Source organism: Diospyros lotus, chromosome 5, assembly GCF_014633365.1.
Source record: "Diospyros lotus cultivar Yz01 chromosome 5, ASM1463336v1, whole genome shotgun sequence".
In the NCBI taxonomy this organism is placed as follows: Eukaryota; Viridiplantae; Streptophyta; class Magnoliopsida; order Ericales; family Ebenaceae; genus Diospyros; species Diospyros lotus.
Genome location: NC_068342.1, coordinates 6,864,500 through 6,889,387, shown reverse-complemented (window position 1 = coordinate 6,889,387; position 24,888 = coordinate 6,864,500). Strand labels below are relative to the sequence as shown.

At 36.0% G+C, this 24,888-nt stretch overlaps 1 protein-coding gene across 3 annotated transcripts; it reads left to right on the top strand.

Annotated features, from left to right (window-relative positions):
• The first annotated feature begins 2,151 nt into the window (after positions 1-2,151).
• Positions 2,152-19,406, top strand: LOC127801848 (nuclear transcription factor Y subunit A-1-like). 3 transcript variants are annotated; one of them, XM_052337316.1, is made up of 7 exons: positions 2,152-2,321; positions 2,744-2,805; positions 3,654-3,929; positions 5,880-6,001; positions 6,157-6,219; positions 17,771-17,935; positions 18,618-19,406. In XM_052337316.1, exons 3-7 carry the CDS (start codon positions 3,704-3,706, stop codon positions 19,014-19,016), a joined length of 975 nt encoding a protein of 324 aa, XP_052193276.1. In that variant the 5' UTR covers positions 2,152-2,321; positions 2,744-2,805; positions 3,654-3,703; the 3' UTR covers positions 19,017-19,406. The 3 variants fall into 3 exon arrangements, with proteins under 3 accessions (XP_052193276.1, XP_052193275.1, XP_052193277.1); XM_052337317.1 differs by lacking the exon at positions 2,152-2,321 and adding an exon at positions 2,344-2,631; XM_052337315.1 differs by lacking the exon at positions 2,744-2,805 and having other exon boundaries at positions 2,154-2,321.
• Positions 19,407-24,888: the final 5,482 nt, after the last annotated feature.

The following is a 24,888-nucleotide window of genomic DNA, read 5'->3' as shown; positions in this document are numbered from 1 at the left end:
TTAAAATAAATTGATATCAATTATTTGAATTACATGTTAGGTGATTCAATATTAATCAAAGCAGAGCACTTTTAGTGACATGTAATTTAGATAATATAGGATCTTCAGTCTGTTCTCTTTTCATACTAAATTTGTATTAACATTGTTATATAAATTTTTCCTAATTATAATATTATTATTTTATATTTATTTATCAAAAAAAGTATTCCGATCCAACCTTCAGGCTTCAGCTCTCACAGAGCTCAGTTCAAGTTCAAAATATTATTTTATTATTATTATTTTAACATATATCGCCAGGACTGTACTTCGTCGGAACTATACCACTTGGAAGCGGCCTAGCCGGCCCAGAGGCTACACTCTGCCCTCCACGTGTGCACCAATCACGTGGCTCGAATGCGCCGGCGCCAACACGTGCCTCCTCGTCCCGCACGCTCGCGGCTGCGGCGCGTGATACGTCATCGCCAAACGTCGTTTCGACTTTCCATATTCCGGAGGAGGCACCAGCCTGCGCTGCTTCCTCGGAACCCAACAAGCACCAACTCTCGACCGCGCGTCAGCGCAGAAGACGACCTCAACTACATCAGCCGCTAGCTGTTAAGACTGTCTGGACCACGTGGCGAGCACTTGCCGCCGGGCCCCACTGGACTCCTCATGTCTTGCCACGTCGCCGACTTTTTTTTGTAGACGCCCAATAATTGTACTTGGCCAATCGCTTAATCCTGTTTGGATATATTTACCTGACGATTTTGCCCCTGAAGGTTTGTTTTATTTTCGTTTCTTCGTCCTATCTCTTCACTTCTAAGCAGTGAGCACCAATCGATCGGCCTTGCTTGTTGTTTGGGGTAACTTGCAGAATGAAAAGTTGAAATTCTCTCACCATCAATCACTGATGTTTCAACTCTCTCCTCTCCTTCTTCTTCTTCTTCTTCTAAAGTTGATGAAGGCAGAGATAGGGACCAAACAGGACTTCTAAAATGTTGTGAATAAGGTGACAGAGCCAATTGTGTTATATTATTACTCTAAAGAGATTTATGCCTTTATTATTTATTACTGACCCTACATCATTCTAGAAGAAAGATTTCCCTTTTTCTCTTTTTTTCTTAGTCTAATTTAAATATAATTCTTTATTTTTTTAATTACGTCTCATTATAGATTCTCAATCACTCCGTTCCTAAAATTACACTAAAAAGATAAATCGAGGGATATGCCTGAATGATTAGGGTGGTAGGTCTTGATACTACTAATGTCACCTTCAAGATCCTCTGTCAAAAGGAAATATTCTGTTTCTCCCAAAAATCGAACTCACACTGAGAGCCCTCAGACAAGCTTTCAACCTGCCCCTTTACCAATTGATTCTTTATTAATTAGCTAAAGTATATACCACTATAATTTTGCTTGAGGTTATGAATTTTTTGAGTAGTTAATTTAGTATGTTTGGTGCATAAGCAATTATTAGTTGCTAAATGTTGAGAACACTTGAAAGCAAATTAAATTGTTTTTAATCCTTAGTTTGATTCATTAATAATCTATTTCAAATAAGTTTTCTTAATAATTAAAAGCACGTAAATTGATTTTTTTATTTTATTTTTACAATAAAGAAAGCAAACGTAATATATTCTTTTATATAATTCTTTTTATAAAATGATACGTTTTTTATTAAAAAATTTTATATTATAAAATAAAATTACTATAAATTTTAATATGTAATTATTATAAATTTAAATGCATCAAGTTAATTTATGAAAAAATATTTATTAAATTTATTTATAATCGGAATCTTATAATAATAATAATAATAAGGTCCGTATGGTGGAATTACGCGTGGCTGATTTTGAGGCCTCGGCTGTGGTGATGATAATCATAATCATTATCATTGATGTTCCAAATATGGAAAAAAACTCATTAGCCTTTATTCTGCTAAAAATAAATTCCAAAGAGGGTATGGGACATGATTATCATTATCCGGAAAAGCCAAGGGTATTTCGGACCACACAACCTCACTTGCTGATCCCCATAATTAAATTCCTAAATTAATTAAAACTTTTTTCCTTAATTGCGACGCAGAAGCCGACAATGGCGTGAACTAAAAAAAAGTAAAAAATTAAAAATAAAATATTAAAATGATTTTATTCAAAGGTACATCTCTCTCTCTCTCTCTCTCCTCTCCTCTTCTTTCTCTCGTGTATAGACTATTAGCTTGGCATTTTCTCTGTCCTCAGCCACTGGCCTCTCTGCACAGACCAAATGGATTCATGGCTTTGAATTCTGAATCGAAGCGTAGGTCTTAGGGTTTCCATCGCTGCTCTCTATCCCACGGCAGAGTGAGTTTCTTTTGTTCCCCCCCTCAATTTTCTCTCAATTCGTCGATTCTAGGGTTTTTTGTTTACTTCGAATTTGGATACAATCCGACTTGTCTCGGTGCCAATTTCTCCGGGAACTTTGTTTTCGAGCTCTGTTTGGTTGCTCGGGAAAAGGGTTGTTAACAGAAAAGAATAAAAATCGGAGCTGTGGGTGTATTTCGTTTCCGTGTTCTTCTTCTACCTCAATTGTCTAATCGGGAGTTAGACAGTGTAACTAGTCATAATATTGTTTCTTGTTCCGTCTCGGCTCATATTTCTAAGTAGCCAAATGGTAGGTTGGTCTGCGGTAATCTTCTTGTAGGCTACTGTTATTTTTGTACTTAATTTTGATAAGATTAGTATTTCGGAGAAATGGAATTGAATTCAGCTGTTCATTTATATAGTTGTATATGAGGAAGATGGCTGTGATCTGGAGGATTTATATATGTGCGTGTGTATGTATTAGGTAATTGTTATTTCTAATTTTTGGATTTAACTCATTCTTTGTGTTGTTTTACAAGATCATTGTCTTCGCATGTCTTTACAATTATTGTCCGCGGTGAGAACTGGATGAGTTTGGGCTGTTTGGTTTGCTTTACTTTTTTTTTTTTTTATTCTTTATCCTGTCTCCATTTTGCATGACATTATTTTTTCAGGAAATAGTTTTCATCTCTTTCGTAGTTTACTTGGCATAAGAAATGCTTCCAAGCTTAGCGAAATTAACTACTTTTCTTATTTGCATCTGTGGTCAACTGAGTGCTTTGAAACTCAAAAATATTTGGTTCTAGGGAAATTGCAAGGGAGAATTTTGTTTAAATAAGTTATGCGTTGTACAGAATGATTTTTACATTTGCCTAATTCCTTCTTTGGATTTAGGCTGATTGTGATATATATTTTTTTCTTTCAGCATGTAGATTTGATGAAATATATATGCTCCAGTTCTTCCTTTTGATTTATTATTTATTTAGATATTTACAGTAACTACTCCCTTTGCTCTCTTTTTTCACTTCTCAAATATGTTTCCCACATCTTGTGCTGCTTTTGTAGTCCACTTTTACAGTCAATATTGCATGATACCATTTCTTATTTTACAGTAAAAAGTGTGTTTCATATTTCTTTAAAATGCTGAGCAAAAGCTAATAGTGGAGTATCAGTTCTGCTGCCCCTAATGTTTGTGTTTGTTGTTGATCTGCTTCATTTGCATGCATTTTAATACTTCGATATTTTATCCAAAGGCTTTGGTATTGGCAATTTTATCTTGTGTAAGATAACCTGGTTTTCTTCTCTCATAACTTGATGACTTGGTTTGTACAGTAATTGTCTGGATTAAGCCATTTATTTTTACCTTGAGAGAGTTCAGAATAATGCCAACAAGATCCAAAAGTGAAGATCAACAACCAGAAAATGGGGCACATATGATTTCACCGTCAATAGTTTACTCCCAACCCTGGTGGCGTGGTGCTGGAAATTCTGCCATGCCTTCTCCAGTGGAACACATTAATGGTACTGCCACAATGGGAGCTCTCCACTCACAAGCTAATGGTGATGGTAGCAATAAAGAAGAACATGCCGCTACTTCCGAGCAACCTGGTATTTCTTCTTTTGTCTTCTATCATCTAATAAAAGAATGATTTCAAATATCAAAACTCTCTCTCTCTCTCCCTGTGATGGAAAACCAAGTGATATAGGGAGGTTCTTTGGCTTTGTTTTATTTATTTTACTTTCCTGGTTATATAAGATTTATAACTGAAGTCTAATCTCATATTCATTTCGGTACATACTTAAGAAGCCAGGAATGATATGATATTTATGATGGTTTTGTGGTTTATTCGCGAGTGCTTCTAACATAGATACATATGTTGATGCAGTGTGGACACATGGACATGGCGACTGCTAAAAAAGTCGTCCTTTCCAATAAATTAATATTTATCTTCATCAGTGGGAACTTGTCACCACACAGTTTCATGTTGGTGATTTAAGTATTGCAGATGCCCATTTTAGTTAAAGGGACAATGCAATGTTCATGAAGTTTGTGCTATTATTTGTTATTTCATGAGGCATATTTCATGGTTATAAGTCATGCTGGGCATAACATTTGAGATTGTCACAAGGTGCTTATATTACATGCTAGGGCCTAATAAATGCATAACAAGATTACTAATATTATTTATTTGTTATTTTGAAAAATGCTGCTATAAGCATTACACTAGATAGAATCTGAAGTATTAGAATATTTGTTTACTCTATCTTTGCATGCCATATTCTATTAGGAAAAATTAACTTATGAATTTTAATCGGTAAAAAGGTTAATTAATTCTTGATTTGTTATTGTCATGTTCAAATATATATTTTCATTGATCCTCTTCTTCAAGAAAACAGACTAAGGCAGAATAAGAAAGAAAGCATTGGATTATTTTGTCTGAGGAATATGTGTAGGATTCTACAAGAAAGCATTTATGAGAAAAGGATCTGACTGGTCAGTAAGAATTTAAGATCAGATTTTATTGCTCTAACTGCACTCTTCACTATGAGGTTCTCTGTCAGACCAAGTGCTTGACAAACACATCACAAAAGTTCAATCATATGTCCAGATGAGGGGTTACAGTAAATCAGAAAGCTTTTTGCTTTTCACTTTTCACTTTTTTGTTTTATTAATTTTTCCAATATAATATGTTTTTTCTTTTATCCTTAACATTTATGCTCTTCTAATTGTCAAAAAATTTGGATGTCCATTGTTTTCTCTGGTTGGCTGTTATGAAGTTTCTTGCTGCTGCTCTTGACTAGATTTTTACCGAATAAATGATGACATGTACCTGTTTGGTTTGAGAATGTGGAGAACATTGAGATTAAGAGTAAAACTCACTTATCCTTCAAGCTAAGAAGATAACCTAGAATCCTTTTATGCCAATGCATGCATGGTGAAATTGCTAGAACAAGAATTGCCAACACTTACTGTGGCTGATAGCTAATATCATGGATTGCCAATCATAAAGTGTAGCTTAGGTTCATTTTTCTATAAAGAATTACTTTCAGATCGCTTCATAATCAATTCTTCCTTTAATTAAAATTTTTGAAAATGTCTTTACTTGACAACCAAAAAGGAAAACAAAAATTTCAGTGTCTTCTGTGTTTTCTATTTACTTGGTCTGATGTTCTGATATCATTTGCTTGATCTTTCTCACTTTGAATAAAATTCTGCTATTGTTTGTGGTGTCATATTATTTTTTGTGCTTAGCATCTATATGGGGGGAAAGCAGCGTTGAATGGCCCACAACTCGCTTAACCTGTTACACATGAACAATTGAGAAGAAACAAACCAGTTCCAGCACAATATTTGTGTTGCTGAACAGCTCAAAGATATAGTTGATACTGAAGAGCTCCCTGAGAGCCTAACAAAGAACCAAGCATAAATCTTAAGCTTATGTGCCAAACATCTCTACCCCTTTGTATGATTGCCTTTTATGCTTCTGCCATAGTCACACGATAAACATACACATCCCCTAACATTATGTCACAGACTGATGAAGATCATTCTTACAGGATTGAATGGTAATGGTGTGCTTGAACAGCAACATGTCAAGCACTTCCCATCTTCAACATCAGCAGCTGTTGGTGAACATGTTGAACCAAATTCCCAGATGGAGCTCGTTGGCCACTCTATTGTAAGAGCCCTCTCCTGGTCTGTCTCTTACAGTCATTGCCTATGATGATCTTCAAAAGTGAACTTTCGAGCACTGCAAGTATCAATTAAGGGGCAGTTGCTTGCTTAATTGTGTGTATACAACCAGAGGCATGATTTTATTTGTTATACTTGCAGATGTTGACGTCATATCCATATCCGGATCCACCTTATGGGGGAATAATGGCATATGGGGCACAGGTATGGATTGACCTTGGTCACTCACCCATTACCCCATCTCTCACATGCCTGAAAATTCGCATTGCTTTTTCTTTTTTGTGGCAGCTTTTATGGCAATGGTACTACTCCCAAATGGCACATGCTTGAACATTAGACCCAATACCATTTTTTTCTCAAATAGCACATTCTTCAACATTAGACCCCATACCCTTTTCTTGTATTTCCTTCCTTTTTTTTTTGGTTTGTTCACTTCATTTGGAACTCTTGCAATTGTTGGAGGTTTTTGCAGAACAACCTTGTTATTTTAAATCTTAATTGTAGAGGACATTGTTTCTGGTCCTAATTTATGGATTATCCATACCATTGTTGTCATGATTTGATAAGTGGGGTCCATGGTATGGATCCTGAGGTGGGCGTGGGACATGAGGGGATCTGCCAGCCTGATGTTAGTGGATCTTATGGAAGGATGAAACATGCTTGTAAGAAGACGTTTTGGCATCTTCTTGGTGGGAATATGGGTGTCTTAGGGTGCCTACATGCTACTAGGTGATGTTGATCTACCGTGTATTAATGTAAACTAAAGATGCATTCAATTATAACCTCGTGTTGAAATAGTAACTAAAGTCAAGGGGTATACCCTATTTAAGGTCCTAATTATTGAAACACATGGACAATATGAAAATAAACTATCACATGAACCATAAACCACAAACCACCAACAGAAGTGTGAACCTCAAGTTATGCATAAACAATATAAACATATGCATCATTGTGTGTGGGCAGAGAACATTGCCATTTTATACATCAAAACAAGATTTATGCAATAGGGTCACACACACACACACACACATATATATATATATATCTGTGCGCCCTATGTATGTACATGAACTTCCATGAGCATGCCTAAAAAATATTGGTCTGTAGAATTGTTACACCCCCCTCGACAGGTTATGTAATCTGCCATGAACCTTAAGCTAAGACTTAAAGTTCACGAAACCTAAAATCTTTCCATATTTACATAATTGAAATAACAAAAAAAAAAGGCAGAAAATTTAACTTTCTTAAACTGAATCCACTAATAATCCTTCGATCTGGGTCCATGCCTAGCCTCCTAGTCTTGCTTGCATGAAAAATATGTTAGGGAGATTGGTGAGCATAAAGCCCAGTGAGGGCCACCTCACATAATCGAATGATACCAAAATAAAGAATTTCATATGTATATAACATCAATTAACCAAGGGAACCACAATATCATTTTATAATCAATTCAAATTTCAACAAATCTCAATGGGTAGTATAGCTCTGGATCCAATTAATGTACAAGGGGACCTAGTAACTTCCCTAGGATCCACCCCCAAGTACTCGGTGGAGTGTGAACAAAATAATCATTTCATCTCCTCCTAGTTGAGAAACTAAAATGACACTATATAGATAACCTAATTTTAGTTGCCAGAGTAACCTCTAGACTTCTCCCAATAGTTCTATAATAGTTTAAAAACGACATGCTAACACCATCAATATTCTTTTCAAAGCGATTTGTTAAACCACGGTTCTTTATTTTCAAGTCAATAGTTCTTGTATGTCAAGTAACATAATTGAGAACTTATATCATGTTGAAAAAACTTTTCAATCAAGCATGGGAATAATTTTCAAAACATAATAGTGCAAAAATAACCACTCACCTAACCCCTTTTGTAGAGGAAACCCGCAATTATCTAGTGACTTTGCTTCTTATTAATTCTCATTGTTCAAAGTTTAATGATTTAATTGTATTTATTTATAAGGCCCTTAGTTTTTATCCAAATCCCTTTTGGTTTTGGATTCAATTTCCTCTTTTATTTCTAATTCCCCAATTAATCATAATCCTTATGAAATCCTCACCGACTAATACATAGGTTTTTCTTCTTATTTATTCTCAAAATTTTCATTATCAGCCCTAATCCCTTCTCAACAAGGAATTAGTTTGTCTCCAACTTTAGATGAATAATTTCCCTTTTTACAAGGAATTGATTTATTTTCAATTCCAGAATAATTAGTCCTAATCCTAATCCTTCTCAAATCATATTAAGATAATATTCATATATGTTTCTGATTTATCTCACAATTATCCCTTAGAGTCAATCCTAATCCTTCTCAAATTCTCTTCCTATAATATAATAATAATAATAATAATAATAATAATAATAATAATAATAATAATAATAATAATAATAATAATAATAATTATTATTATTATTATTATTATTATTATTATTATTATTATTATTATTATTATTATGTTTTTTCCTTACTAATCCCATACTTAATCAAGTTTAATTCAAAATTCCAGCCCCATTTTGATCCTTCCACAACTAGGATAATCCCTCTTATCTCAATCTCCATTTAGAATCTAAACTCAATTCCAATCTACAATTGCTTTAGAAATCCTATTTCCTCTTGGATTTTGTTTTCCCTTTTATTTGTCTCTTTATAAAAATTCGGGTGTTACATGGACCGAGCTATACACCCTACCAAGATGACATTGCTATTAGGACTCACAAAATCTCCAAAACAGTTTGAAATGGTATGAGTCACAAGGACACAGTGAATAGATAGACATACTAGGATGCTAGATGGGGTTGCTGATGAACATTATGTAAGGAAATAACAGTTAATGCAATACATAGGTACATAAAGATGGGAGTATACAGATAAGTTATATCATGTCCATGTGTATGATAGTCTCTGTAACACCCCACTTCTCTGGAGCGATACGTAGCGTAAGATTCCAGGGATATTTTTTTTCCAAACAAAAACCCATCACAAAAACGGAAACTCAACATAAACTGTTCTCCAAAGATCCCGTTACACTTTCTCAGTATATCAACTATGAACCATCAATAAACTAAGATAGGTTCACCAACTCAAATGCGGAAGCTAGATTGAAACCTTAACAGGTCATAACCGAAACCACTTTATTCATATTATAAAGTTGCACCAACGTTTACATGATGTTTTCAAAATAAACAACATAACTGAAAGGACATAATATAAAACATCCTCTAAACGCCGTCACTCCTCGGCAATTCCCTTTCCCTTCGCACTACTGCTTTCACCTAGAACGTTTGAATATTCTAGGGACATAGTCCAAATTAGATGATAAATCATCTAAATGAGAGTTCAAAATCACATTTTTCATGAATGAATGCAAGATATGAAATAAACCAATACACCTGGTAAGCCCTAGCCCAAGAGAATCTCATGCGCTTAACCCTACCACGGGAAAAAAGCAATCTCTCTAAAAGCTATGCCACCATATTGACTCGACGACATGACGACACGACGCGATTCTAGCTTAAGAGGGGTAAGCCAACGCATCTCTCCAAATCGTGCTTCCACTCTAAGCATCCGGGAACCACCATACAATCCCAACTCCAAAATTTCACATGGACCACCTAGTCATCCTAGTGCAACTTCCCTGGCCAAACGACTTGGCACGGAAACCAAGGTGGCTATCCTGGCATGTACACCAGCATCAGATACTCTTATTATTCCGTCACGCTCTTGGAGAATTACAGCTACACTATCCAGACAACATTCTAGGCTGACATCCCACATGAACAACACAGTATGGACCACCTAGTCGTCCTAGTGCAACTTCCTTGACCAAACGATCTGGCACGAAAATCAAGGCGACTATCCTGACATGCACACCAGCATCAGATACCCCTATTATTCCGTCACGCGTTTGGAGAATTACGGCTACATTATCCAGACAACATCCTAGGCTGACATTCCATACGTACACACAAAACTCAAGATAATTCCACATTTCACAATTCATCATATAAACAACAATTTTATAAAATGCAATGCACAATTTCAAAACATTTAGGGACGAATCTCCCTCATAAACCAACCGTCACTGGTTACTGTTTCAATGCACAAAACTATTTTGCATGAAATCCACAACACATTTAGGTAACACAAATACCAAATTTTAGGGTAAACTACTCACAGTAAATCAAGTCTGGGGGCGAACACTCACCTCGACGTATTTGGATCGTCTCGATTCTTGCGCACAACCTCGATTTGCGTGCAACCTCGATTTGCGTGCCAAATCACAAATACTTGAATTTACACTCAACCTCGAGCCACAACATTCCCTAAACACCATATTTAATTAAGGAAGCATCAAAATCCATTTTTCTCAATTTTTCTATAATTTCCTCTATTTTCTCTCATTTTCCACCTCGGTAATTCCAAAATAATTATTTCCTCAACCATTTTCCCAAATATTTCAACACAATAAATCCTAAAATAATTAAAGGAAAATTCTGGAAAAGGAAATACCGAAAATGCCCCTGTCACGCACCTTCACGCGCTCAGTGCGTGGGTACAAGTGAAGGCTGGCGCGTGCAGCCACGCGCCACTGTCTTCCTCGTTGAACCGACCGCCGACGGTTGCTCTGATGACCATGAAAAGGATACCCCCTTGAAGCCTACTTAAAGTCGATCACAACCCCACCGATTTCAGGCCGAACCACCACCGGAAAGGCCACCAAACAGCCAGTTGCAGGTCGCGGTAGGCGGACCGCTTCCAACTTTCCGGCGACGCACGAATAGCCACCAAACGCACTCCAAAATGTTTCAAAATGCTCCCAATCTCTTCTTCTTGATGCAAGGATCAAAAGCCCCTTAATCACTTTCTCAAAAACATCCAAAAACGTGGTCGATTTGTGCTTCAAAACTTGAAACCCTCGGCCTCTATTTATACCCAAAAATCGGCCAAAATCCGACCAATCACCGGCCAATCCTTGCTCCCCAAGCCTCCTACGGCCGTATACGACCTCCCCCAAGCCACCCTCGATCGTCCCATCACCGGAATCGGCCTCCACGTGTGGTGGCAGTGCGGCGGCCGTTTTCCTTCATTGCATTCACACCACCAGATTTTCATAAATTGCACTTCAGCCCCCTAGTATCTTCAAATGCCATTTCTTCCCTCTCCACAACACCCCTGATAAATTCAACTATACCTCTAAAGCTCACAAGATTAGTACTTCTCATTTCACCCTCGAAATTCCCAAAAAATTACCGTTTTGACCTCCCTCGGGCAAATTTAGAAAATTACACTTAGGCCCGATTGACCGTTTTGACCTTAAATCCATTTGTTTCAACCCGAAATCACTTAAGGGTTGTTTTATACATAAAATATTGGTTATTAACACGCTCCGTTGACCTTCCGGACATCTCCTACATCGATTCAGTTTTCTCAACCCGGTTGACAGTTGTACCGAAAACTGTTCCCGATCCCACTTCTTTTGATTCCTAAAATCATAACTTAAATCACTCGTCGATACTATACCATTTTTCTTAAGCATCTAGGTCTGGGGTACTCCCTTCGTCTAATTTGGTCGTCTAAAGCTGCGTTAGTGTATCCTATAGTCTCATTTTTTTGAAAATTTCATTTATGCCCTTCATTAAATAGCATTTATAACTTCAAGAAATTCCAGAGTATTACAGTCTCTCCTAACTACTTATAGGTGCCAACCAGCCACGTATCAACATTCTTAGGTTAATCATATCAAATGTTAGTAATATGCGTAGTGCAGTATGGGCAACAGTTCTGTTGTTAGCTCTAGAGTAACGGATGTGACCTATCGCATGTGCAAAGCATATCATATCATATGAATCACATGACAATAATCAAGTTCGGATACTGTGGTAGGCTCTTCTCTCTGGTAGTTAGAAAATCGGTTCTTGAATGTGGGTTAGAGATAAGAGTCCATAATACCTTAGGTCAAAATGATGATAACATTTTAAGAGGCTTCATGCATGCTATAGAAAACAAAGTTAAAAGAAATATTTGGTATCATACATAAGATAGTATTTAAAATAAGAGTTAATGCATACAAAGATATGCAGGGATACAAGATGTGTAAACTATCATAGCATAGTCTATCCTCTTATAGTGTTGTGTTAGTCAAGCCAGCTTAGTAGAGCTCCACCTTGTGATGATTTGTCTAACCTACAATCACCAAGCAACTATATTAGACTGGGCATTCATGTGACTGACTGTAAATAATTCTCCTAAGTGTACTAGACTAGATACCTAATTACCTTGGCAAAATGATGTGACAAAAACCTAAATGTACCTTGTAAATGCGTCACTTGAAGGTTGTCATCATTGCTGACAATCATCATGATGACCTCATGCTAATGTCATCAATGTTGACTTTGGGGTGTTAATGCCGCCATGATGATGCCACTGTGCTGATGTTGTCATAGCAAAAATCCTTGGTTAAAGGTCTAAGTCAACAGGTCAAAGGCCAAGTTTGACCTCAATGTGATGTCATCATTGACCAGCAAGCCAGTTAACTGGGTCATTGAGTTGGCCTAGTCAACTTTGATCATTTGGGTTAACTTGATGGGTTAACTCCAGTCATCAGGTTGGGTTTTGCTTAGGTTTGGGTTTGGATTGGGCCAATGAGGTCCCAAACTTAACCACTTGGGTCAGGCTTAGGTTAGGTTTGGTATGGACAGGCTTGTGCACAGGCACATGCCAATGCATATGGGCTCAAGTTTTATTTAGTGCACTGGACCTAGGCCTAACCTAATTAGGCCTAGCTGTGTACAAGGGTGGACAACCTAAATAGGGCCTAACCATGGGTTATCCCTAATTGAGATAGTATAGCCCAATTGAGCCCTATCCCTGATTGGAATATCCTAATCTGGAATAATAGTGGCTATCCAAATCCAGATAGGGCCACACACCTCCCATCAGATTTGAATTGATAAACAAATAGACAGTTGGGGTATCTTAAGAAATAATGGTGCCTCAGTATCATGCCTTGTCAGCCATTTGTGGTCAAATCACATCGTCGATTTTGGCTAGCCCTCATCATCAACTGAAGTGAAAACCAAGGGAATTCAACCATGAAACATCAAGGAACTAAGGATCTGAAGGTAAGGTTTTTAGGTTGCCTTGAAGATACCACAAACACATTGGTAAATGCTCAGATGACATACCAAACACACAATAAGGGTATCCTGTGGTATTGGGAAACACCATGAAGAAGGTTGGGAGGGCTTGGGTTAGTCCAAACAAAAGCGATTTTGAGTTTCCTAGGCTTGGTCAAGACAACACACTTAAGAAAGGATGAGGACAGAGGATATACAACACTGGAATTGAACAAGGGAGAACAACTTGGGTTTGACTTAAAGACTGAACCTCCACCAGAAGCCTCCTAGTCACAATTCCACAAACCCTCGAACTAGAGAACTCGAGGGTGTGAGAGTATTATGGGGGCTCACCTAAGGTCTAGGGTAGTAGCCGGAGAAGACAATTGGAATATCGAGAGCAAGAGAGTGACAAGAGAGAGAATGGCAGAGTGAGCTGAGTAGCAAGCATGTGTGGATGCAAATGTTTTTTTTTTTGTGTGCATGTGCTTTTTTTTTTGGGGGGGGGGGGGGTGGTGGCACCTTGTTTTCCTTTTAAAATAGGCTGGTGGTTTGGGCCTCACACAAGGTGGGCCTTTTAATTTATTGTTTGCTGGCCATTCCAAACCGACTTCTGGTTTTTAACAGGTCTCCAGCCTAAGTAAAAAAAACAAAACCTTTATTTTATTTTGTTAGAAATTAGGAGCACAATAGGATCGGTTCTCGCCAATTCTCACACCCTCACTTGAGAAAAAAACACCCACAAGAGAAAGTATAAACCAGAATTAAAAAGAACAACAAAGATATTAAGTAAAGAGACAACCAAACAGTAGGCGCAGATTTATCCTGGTTCGGATTGCATATAATACAACCCTACATCCAGTCTTCAAAATCCCACCGAGAGCAGTCTTTATTACAGAGAATCAATCAGTACAGCAGCAAGAAACATCCTCCCCTATTTCCGAGTACGCCCAGCACTTAGTTCTCTCTCAAGATTACAAAAGCTACCCCAAGATCTAGTCTTTCCTCTTAGAGAACATACAACACTCGTTACAATAGAAAGAGACAAATTAGCACTCTCTCGCACACCCCCTTGCCCTCTGTTTATAGACAAGGGCGGGTATCCCAATATAAAATATTTACAGTTTCACTCCATAACTTTTACTAATTACAGTTTTGGGTTACAACTTCTATTTAATTCTTCAAAGGACCTCAAGAGCACTGCTTCCACTTACTGGCTTAACTAATCTTTCTAGGTCTTCTTATCCTATACTCGAGACAACCTTTTAACATATTTTATTTTATAATTTTCTGGATTTTAATAATTTCAAAAAATTAGGGGAATTACAACCGTGGCCAGAAATGTGGTTCTATTTTGTGGTATCGCTAGAAAGTAAATTGTTTACTGGACATATGACTGTGATTCTGTGCGCATGTGGCTACTTCTATTGAATACATTGATTTTATTTGCAATTTCAAAATTGGCCTATGTTTTTAGATTATGTTTTTGATGTGAGATTCTCTTTTAAAGATGTACTTTGTGTATTATTTGTTTGCACAACTGCTATAAAAAGTATCATGACTTTCATTTTTAGCCTTTTGTTGAGCAACACTAGGTACTGCATGTGTTGTGTGTGCCTAATATAATTTTTTGGTTAATATGGAAAGGAAATATTCCAGAAAGAATTGAAAAGAATAGTCAAAATTTAACGAGTAAATATCCAGAAAAATATTGAACTTTAGCATTTTTTTAAGATTTATTCTGAACTTTAATCTTTGTTCTGAAAATGGGACTGGGGTATCAAACTGGAAAGGGGAGAATTTGATGGTTTAGTGGTCAGACCAAGGTTCTACCAGAATGTATTTTTATTAAATAAAAAAATAATATCATTTATATATTTATTTACTAATTCTAGATTTTCAATTTCTCAAAAGTGGTATTTGAAAAATATTTTCATATCTTTTTTTTTTTTTGTCTATTCATATCTCTGTTTTTGACAATGGTAAAAATATTATCACTAAATTTAAATTAATAATAATATATTATAAAAATAACAAATATTTAATATTTTTGGTAGAGTTTTAATTTTTAAATGTTTAAAAATTGCACCTTCTTTTGTGTTTTTACTTTTTAATTTATTATATGAAGGTATGAGGACCAGGTGATTCTTTGAAAGGTGAACTTTTCCAGAATGATGTTGATATTCAAAATCTGAGATGATGTTGGCTTTGCGCCCCTCTTTCCTTTTCTCTTAAGCATAAGCAGCAGGCTGTTCATGGAAGTCTCTCTCTCTCTCTAAGCGACCACGGAAGTCTATTTTTCTGTGTAGAGACCATCACAAAAGATGATGATGCCAGGAGCAACTCTCTCTCTCTTCCTCTCTCTCTCTCTCGCGCGCTATATATATATATATATATTGCTGCTTATACATATTTAAATAACCAGCAACATCACCAGAGAGCGTGAGATACAGTCTTCGTTGCCAGAGATCTTTCTTCCCATTGAAGTTGAAGAAAGTGAACCAGCAAATCTCTCCCCTAAACAGCGTTAAAGAGGGAAAAATAATAAACCAGTGTACTGATCTGTTTTTTTGCTGGCTGGTTCACTGGTTGAACCATGATTCAGCAAAAACCGGCTGTTTTTTGCCGGATGGTTTTATGACAGGAACCAGTCCGATCCTCAGATCATTGCTTTATATTTATCAATACACAACTTAAACTTTAAAATCTGTTACAATTTTGTTCTGCCATCTAACTTCTGAATATTGCTGAGTGTACAAGAGAGTGGCTGACACAGTAATCACTCCTTAATTTCCCCTCCCTAAAAACTTTTGTTTCTAATAATGGAGAAAGGTTTTGAAGTCCAGATACTAGTTGTGATGGAGGACTGGCGACAACCTCTAAAGGCATAAGAGGCATCCTAAAATTGGTTTTAAGGCCCAAACATTAATTTGGGATGTTTTGGATGAAGGATTCTCTTGGGAGCTTTGTTAGGCTTAAATTTGATGTTTTATGCATCAAGAGGTTTCTTGTCATTCTACAAATGTCTCCTAGTTTTTATTTTATTTTTTGTTTTTGGTTATCTAATTATGTGTTGGGGTTTTATTTATAGTGTCTAGGTTCTATTTTTAGTTTTTTCGGGCCTTATTATTAATAGAATCAAATTTTGTTTAGTTTCCTAATAGGACAAGGAATTTCCTACCCTGGCCTACCAGAACTCTAAATACCACAGTAATCTCTTTTTTTTTCATTAGTGAATGGAACAACTACGACAGTTTGCTCCCAGCATGGATGCCTTCTTGGAATTGTGTGATGCTATTCTAACATTTGTTGTGATGCCCATGGAACGCTATATGTGATGCCTAGAAGATATTTCTCCTCTCTAATCTTTCAATTTCAGATTCTTATTTTTGTAACCATACTTTCAGACCTATCTTCAACACCCCAAATTCATCTTTTAGGCTGTATTTTTCCTCTAAATTGCCAACCAACCCATAAAATACCAACGCACCAACATTTTGAATAATTTTTCCTAGCATTCTAACCCTAAAAAGCTTCCAATCAGTTGATATTAACAGAATTCCATATCTATCCTACATCAAGTTGAGTCTCTAAAAATTTAGGATCCAGTTGATGTGAGTTAATCAGGGAGAGAAGCACTAAAGCAAATGGTTGAATCCCCCTTTTTTTTTGTTTCTTGATTAACATTTTATATTTATGAGGAGTTGTGGATTTTGGAACAAGAAAAAGGGGAATATAATTGTGAATTATAACATCTGTTAGTATCTGAAGGCCTTGGGAGCTCAAGAACTCCTCCTTTGGTTGATAGCCAAAGTCAAACTGGTTCATCAGGTGATGAAGAAGTTTGGGCTAGGGTTTGGTGCAGTGGCTATATCGAACTGTGAGTCTTGAACAAGTAGGTGCAAGAAACACTCATGTGCTCCATCAAAAACAAAGAAAATAGAAAAGATATGGAAGATGTGTATATGATAAATGTGATGAAAAACAAGAACCCTGATTGGGTTTTTTCCCAGTTAACTGGTGTCGTGGACATAGCAGAGCTCTCAAAGAGAGGGAGTTGGTCCTATGACGAGGTTAGGGTTTCTTTCCCTCTCTCAGCCATTAGCTTGGGTTTCTTTTTCTCCCTGTTTGATTTCCCCCCAATTCATGTACAATCAGCTTCCAGCTCAATGAAAGTGATTACCACGTTAACCATTCTCTTGTACACTCATGAATATTAAGTCAACATGTTAACAGTTGGGTGAATATTTAAACTGAAGTTAGGTGACAAAACACAGTTGTAACAGATTTTAAAGTTTATGAGGTGAATTGATAAAATTTAAAGTTCAGAATAGATAAGAAAAACATGCTAAAGTTCGGTATCTTTTTGGTCATGTACCCAAATTTAATTGTATGAAGAACCAGTCCGTAGTTAACTAACTAATTGTTATTTGTTATGGTGTGTTGAGATTTTTGTTTGCTGTACTGCTGTGTTCTTGATGGAAAATTATAATTAATTCTCCATTAGTATTTCTTTTGGTTTCACAGGAGATGGAAGTAAAATTTTGTTCCTTGATAACTGTAAAATATGAAATAAATTCTCAATATGAAGAGTTTGAATATGTTTCCTAACAATTATTGCTTGGCCTCAGGTGCATCCTCATTTCCTAGGCTTCCATCCAACTAGAATGCCCTTGCCCCTTGATATGGAAGAGGAACCTGTTTATGTGAATGCAAAGCAGTATCATGGAATTTTGAGACGAAGGCAAATAAGAGCCAAGATGGAACTTGAGAAGAAAATGATAAAAGGTAGAAAGGTGAGAGTCATTCTTCTGTTGTTTCTCTTTTTTCAAATGACCTGTATCACTGCTAGTTATAGTATGACATTGCTTTGCAACTTGCTTTCTCAATGACAAAACCTTCAGCTCACAACCCCACTTCCAAACTGCTAAATATAGTAAAGAAGCTGAGAGGAGTAAAAGAAAATGTATAACATAACATATACTTAAAAATGTGTTATTGTCTACTTAAATTGTGCCATGCTCGTGGACTGAAGAATTTTAACTTCTAGATTTGTTGGTCAAAAGTTTGAATGTCAACTTCATCTCTGTTTCTTTTAAAGAATATCTGAGTTTGTATACGGTTTGATAGCTCATTTGGAAATCTTATGCACTGGTTTGTGAAAAAATCATTCAAAAAATCCAGATAATAATGGATCAGAATGAACAACACATATATAAATGAATCACCTGTATGATTTTTTTATTAAAAAAATAATCTGTAGTTGACTGTCACATTCACAAATATAAAAAGCAATTCTTGGTGACTCTTTGTTGTTATATAGTATTTAAAGTTTATCAGGAATAACATAAATTTTATATTCTTTCCAGCAAATACTGAATTACAATAATTAGTAGAGGTTAGGGGTTTATAACTTATTTCATATCTCAAATGTCTGTTGGAATGTTATCTGATAAAATATTCTTCTCTGCAATATAGCCGTATCTTCATGAATCTCGCCACCAACATGCCATGAGAAGGGCAAGAGGTTGTGGAGGCCGTTTTCTGAATACGAAAAAACAAGTTAATGATGCCACCAATTCCACTTCTGAGAGAGAGCCACACTGTGGCTCTAATTCAACACAATCTGCCAACTCATCAGGCTCTGAACACTTGACCACGAACTCTAACGGAAACTATGATCGACATGAGAACTGTGGCAGGTTTCAAGACATTTGCAGTGAGCGCAATTCCTCAAGTGCGAAGAATGGCCACGGCTTCTCCTCTATGCACCATTCACAATTGACTGGCAGTGAGGATGGGGGAGATTGGTTTCATCAGGAAAAAGGTAGCATCCTGTTCAGTCAGGCCTCACATGGGGCTTCCGCCACCAAATGAGAATCTCCCTGTTCTTGGGTGGTGGGTCGTTTTGGTGATGTCTTGTGTCGGGCAACGCTGGAGCGTGACCCATCCCGAGTGGAGGGGACTCTCATCAGGCAAATCATTCTTGGCTCTGGTTACTTTTGTGTTCCAGTGGGGGGTGAGACAAAGTGTGAGAGAATATGAAGGCCTACTACTGTTTGCAGTCTGCCATCATGTTCATTTCTCGGGGCCTCCCCCTTTTGTAAATTAAAAAGTTAGGACCTGTATTAATATGTGTGAATTCAAGACCTCAAACAACGAACCGTCGAATGTGTGGAGACCTCTGTTTCAAGCAGGAACTAACCTTTCAGACAACAATTGTCTTGCATGTTTAAGGTGTTGAAGAGCAGTTCTTTCTTTGTGGTCTCTTTAGTGTTTTGATATATCTTTAACTTGATGCCATTATGTATGGGTGTCCCCTTTTTTCCTATGAAAATTTTATATTTACATAACACTGTCCTGTCAAGATTTGTTAGTGAACTGAGTGTGTTACGGCACAGCTGTGTAAAAGTTCAGGTTTCTACTTCCCCTCATTGGCCTGGTGGCAAGAGGCATAGCGATTTTGTATGCAACTTGGCTTCAAACTTTCCCGGGTTTGTGTTTGGTGCGTTGCCTGTCAAATATTGTGGGCGATCGGTGAGTTTATTTGGTGCAAGCTTGAAGAGCAGTGATTGTGGGTTGTGTGTCTCCTGGTTCACGGGATGCCATCATTATGAAACTAGCCTTATTGGTAGGGGTCATGCGCACTGAATTGAACAGAAACCAGGAACAGGATACTCTTAACCCATCTGCATACTTTTCCTAGTGGTTCTCCTGATGATCCACTCAAAGTAGAATCATTTCCTGGCAGCTGCTTCCGTCGGCCTCTCCACATCCTGTAATGTGGTTCCTTTTCATGCAAGATTTCATGCTGTCCAGCCACTTGTCATAAATAACAGAATCGGTTTTTGACTCAACGTTCCGAAACATTTCCATCAGAATTGATTCAATTGGGACCGGAGAATGGTGATAATTTTTTTAGGCTTAATTTTGCTTAAACAGAGTCTGGCTAATGGCTATGTGAATTTTATAACGTTCTAACTATCAGAAAAATTCTAGTGAACTGGTTCACAACCATAAATATCGTTACTGACCCAAGTTTAAAAGGATTGCTTTTGTTAAATCTAGAAAACTTGAATCCACCTGAGATATGTATAAGCTGGCTAGTTGTTGAAATTCGGCCTGCTTATCTCATCAAATGATATAGTGGATTTGACCCTTTTTAACGGTTTTGAGTGGTGAGTGACATTCCCTTCAAGGGAATCGATGCCACCATTGGACTAAAGGGATAAATGAAGGGTTGAAAAATGACTTGTTGCAGGGGCTCCAGTGGTGGAAGTCAAGCTTCTGACACATCGTTATCCAACTCATCAGTCTTTTATTCTTTGTATTTTTGGGGCTGTGATACATTTATGGAATTGAGGGCCCGAATTGTGTGGCCCGATTAAGTAACAAGTCAGATTTTGATGACACAAAATTCAAAATATGAGCAATTATAACTTTCTGTTCTCTCCTATGCACAATTTGGACACTCAATTTGTTTTTAAAATTATTATCTTTATTTCTATGTAGAAAAAAATACTCATTGGAATGAATAATGATTGTAAAATTACTGCTGTTATATTATATTTTTTTGTATAAAAAATTTAGATTATAGTGAATATCTTAAATGATTATGTATCAAAATAATATCTGAAAAAATATTTCTACTAAGAATATCATCGATATTTCTCTCTTTTTTTTTCAAGTTTATGATCTTTTCGTTATTACTGAGTCCTCACACAAATATGTATGCATATATATATAAACACACATATATATATATATATATTTATTCGTCTGTGCATATGGAAGTTGACAGGTGGAGGGGGAGAATGGGGAAGAAAAGGAAGTCAATTTCCTTTCCTTTATAAGCTTCAACTGAATGAATGATAGTGGAATTAAAAGAGGAATGGGCAGACATGCAAGGGAATAACTACTCAAGGAGGAGGATCTAGAGCATTCATGGATGAGGCAAATTGGCTGATCAGAAGGAATCGGAATATATATTTATATACATATATATCTTATGTATGCAAATAGTAGGTGTTATATATATATATGTAAGTAAGTAGGGACTTTGGCAGCAGGGCAGTGGTGGAAGCATGAAGAGTGGAAGGAAGAGCAGCCTTACATGAAGATAATAGAGGGGAGTTTGGTAGCCAAGGATGACTTGCCTGCTCCAGTACCCATCAGAGAGAGATCTTCTTCTCTGCATGCAATTAATGGCGGCTGCCATTATTCATATTCATGTCTAGGGTAGGGCTTTCTGTGTGTTTGGTTCCAGGCAGTCTCCTTGGCTAACTTGACACCCTCTTGTCTTTCATGCTAGGCTTTATTTTTCTTCTTCTTCTTCTTCTTCTTCCTTCAACATTATGATTCACCATGTGATAATGCAGACATTATCGGTTACACACATTTGTAAGACTCTCTCTCTCTCTCTCTCTGATATAGAAGATTCGTCTCTAATCTGATTGTCGTATTGCCAAATTGTTGGCTGCTTTGTTTTCTTGATTTTCTTTGTTTTGCTAATATTGAAGATACAAGGAGGGAAGAGGAGCTAGATTAGAGAAAGAAGCAACTTCAACGGCCAAAGAACCTGTGGCTCGGAAGAAAAAAAGCCCTTCCTGACAATACTTCAATTTTAGTTTACGCAGACCTGAAGGTGCCCTTTGGATCTTTATCGGAACTATCTGCAATTGCACAACATTTCGACATTCAAACCTTTGCCAGTGCTTAGAGTTGGTCCTGTGACAAACATCATGAGAGGGAATTGAACATCACCAACCTTTCAGTCTAACGTTATGAATAATAATTATTATGCCAATGCACAAGTTATGCGCAGGTCATCATGTGTGTCCAGTCGCTAGTTCTAAATAAGGCAAACAAGAGGAGTAGTCTTTGCATACTTTTGTGTGGCCCAATCTCTTAATAATTCTTGTATGGATGAATCTTGTGCATATTTTTGGGGGTAAACTCGCATAAGTACAACTATTCTCGTTTCTGGAAAACAGAAAGGTAAGGAAGTACAATATAATTTTTATTGAAAATGAACTAAAATCTCATTCGTACTATTGAGAAAATGATGGTAATAATAATAAAAATTATAAGAGGTTATAGGTTATAGAGAGAATAAATATAATAATAATTAAAAACATAACTTTTAAGAGGTTGTAGATACAAATCGCACTCATTTTTCTCACTTGTGGTCAGAGAGAATCGAGCCCCACTTGCAATAACAATGTTCTTTTCAAACACCATGTGGAAGGACACATAATCTACTTGTATGACTTGACTAGGGTCTTATTGAGCACAGACAATCTTTAGGGCTATCATATCGGTGTCGTTGGTGTATCAAAGACTTTGACAAACCATACATTTGATACCTCCTGGACATGCCTACATAAGGTGGCAAACACTTTCTTAAAGTTTTTTAACAAGGCATAGGAGGGGACACAGGTAGAAAATGCATGCCCTCTATGCACACTTTGAAGACAAAAAGATAAGGGATTTTTTTAGACTTTTCATATCAATTGGATCGTGAGAGAAGGAAACTATTATATTGAGATTTGATCGCATTCATTTTGAAAATTTTAGCTTATGAATTTTAAATAGACATTTATGAATTTAAAATGTAATTTGAATATTTAATTATGTGATTCAAAATAAATATAATTTGAATATTTTATTATGTCATTCAAAATAAAAATTGATTATGTTGGTTAAAAATATATATAATAAAATTAGTAATTAATAACCACATGTCTCAATTGAAACTTGTTAATAATTTTATAATGCAATTGAAAGCATTGTAGTGGTTATGACATCAATATCAGCGTGCCAAATACGCCTACACACTTATAATATATGTCAAATACTCTGATATGACATGACTGATATTTTCTTAAATGTTTTTTAGAAGAAACACACAAAATATGTGTGTAAGTTTCAAATGCTTATTTATGTGTTTAGAATAAAATTTAGATGCTTTATTTTATGATTCAAAATTTAAAAATTATTTTATTAATTAACTTATCTCAATGTCTTATCCTTTTCAAAAATGTCATATTCTCTTGTCTTTCCTTCACAGCCAGTGTTTGATGTCTTTGTTATGTGTCCTTTCAGGGTCAGCTTAGCTTTTCCAATTAAATTCTAAATAATATTCCCATTAAAATTCTTAAATTCTCAACCTATTGTTGAGAGAACAGAAGGAAGGATAAAAAACAAAGCCTTCTAAGAGGTTGCATGATGGCGTTGGTTGCCTCACTTTAGAAAATTAGAGATAAATTCTTTCTCTCAAGTATTATATTCAAGCGCTCTTTGTATACTTGAAAGATTAAAAGTCTTGCTTTATTTGTTAGTTCTATATTATAATACACTGAAATGGTTTGAGAGTGTTATTTTTGTATTTTTAAAATATTTCTTATATTGAAAGGTTAAAAAATATTAAAAAAGAATTTTTGGGCCATTTGTATAATTTTAAAAATACTTTGGGATTATTTCATATTATTAAAGAAATATTAGAAACTCGTTTCCATTCGTAAAGAAATTAGAAACGGAAAAGATTCTCCTGTATTATGTAATATAAAAATATAAGAGAATATATATTTATATTATATTAATTTTTGATATATAATTTTCTATATTAAAAATTATGTTCACAAAAAGATTCCTATATTTTTTTTACATATTTTTCCATTTTTTATTTTTAAAAAATATATTATTCTACAATTTTTGTTTCGTATCTGTTTTTCATTTTCATTTCTATACAACTTAGATTCTATATAAACTCTTTGGGGTTTCGTAATAAAAGTTTTGAGAATATTAATAATTACAAAATGTTATGTGTTTTCTCTAATTGAAGATTCATAGAGTGTTAAGTAATATGTATTCTTGAGTGGCTTCTCAAGGTGGTGTTTTGGCCAAAAGTCGTAGTGGGGTTTCTAACCTAGCAAAGATTGACGCTTAATTCTAACGTTTCTACGTTAATTGGTATTGGAGCTTCTTGGTAGCTGATTGTCCTTGCAATTAATCTAAGCTTAACTGACTATATCTAATTTTTTTTGCCACTGGTTTGGGTCAACCGATTATATTAATTTTTTGTAATTGGTCTAGCTCAACCGACTATCTTTCAAATTTTGTAATTGGCCTGGCTCAACTCAATTGACTATTTTGCCATTATACTTCCTGTAATTGGATGGCTCTATCATCTATATATATATTCTCGTAATTGGCTTGCTTTGCTATCGAATTGGCTGAATCTCTGTAAGAAAATCTAATCTCCATAATGCCTCCGCGACGTCGAAATGCTTGCCAAAATGAAATGGAAGGATTGAGAAAACAAACCCAACAACTACATTAGCGACTTGAAGCATATGAGGGATCTGGCAATCAAAGTCACAATGAAAAGTCTAATAATAATGATTCAAGCCGTGAGACAGACACTGAGAGCCCCTTTGCCAACCAGTCTTAACTGATGATGATACTCACCCACCTCATCGCACCAATAATCATTCATCTTCAGATCTGGGAATAATATTAATGGTTGATATCCTTAACTTTGAGGGAAGATTACAAGCTGATGACTTTTTATAGATTGGCTTTATACTGTAAAAGTGTGTTTTTGAGCTCAAAGATGTTCCTGATGACGAACGAGTTAAAACATTACATGTGGCAACATATGTTCCTCTAACAATGAGTATTACCTTCCATGTATTACAAAGCATTCAGTTTCTCAAGAATTATACTTCATGTGGCAACATTACTTAAT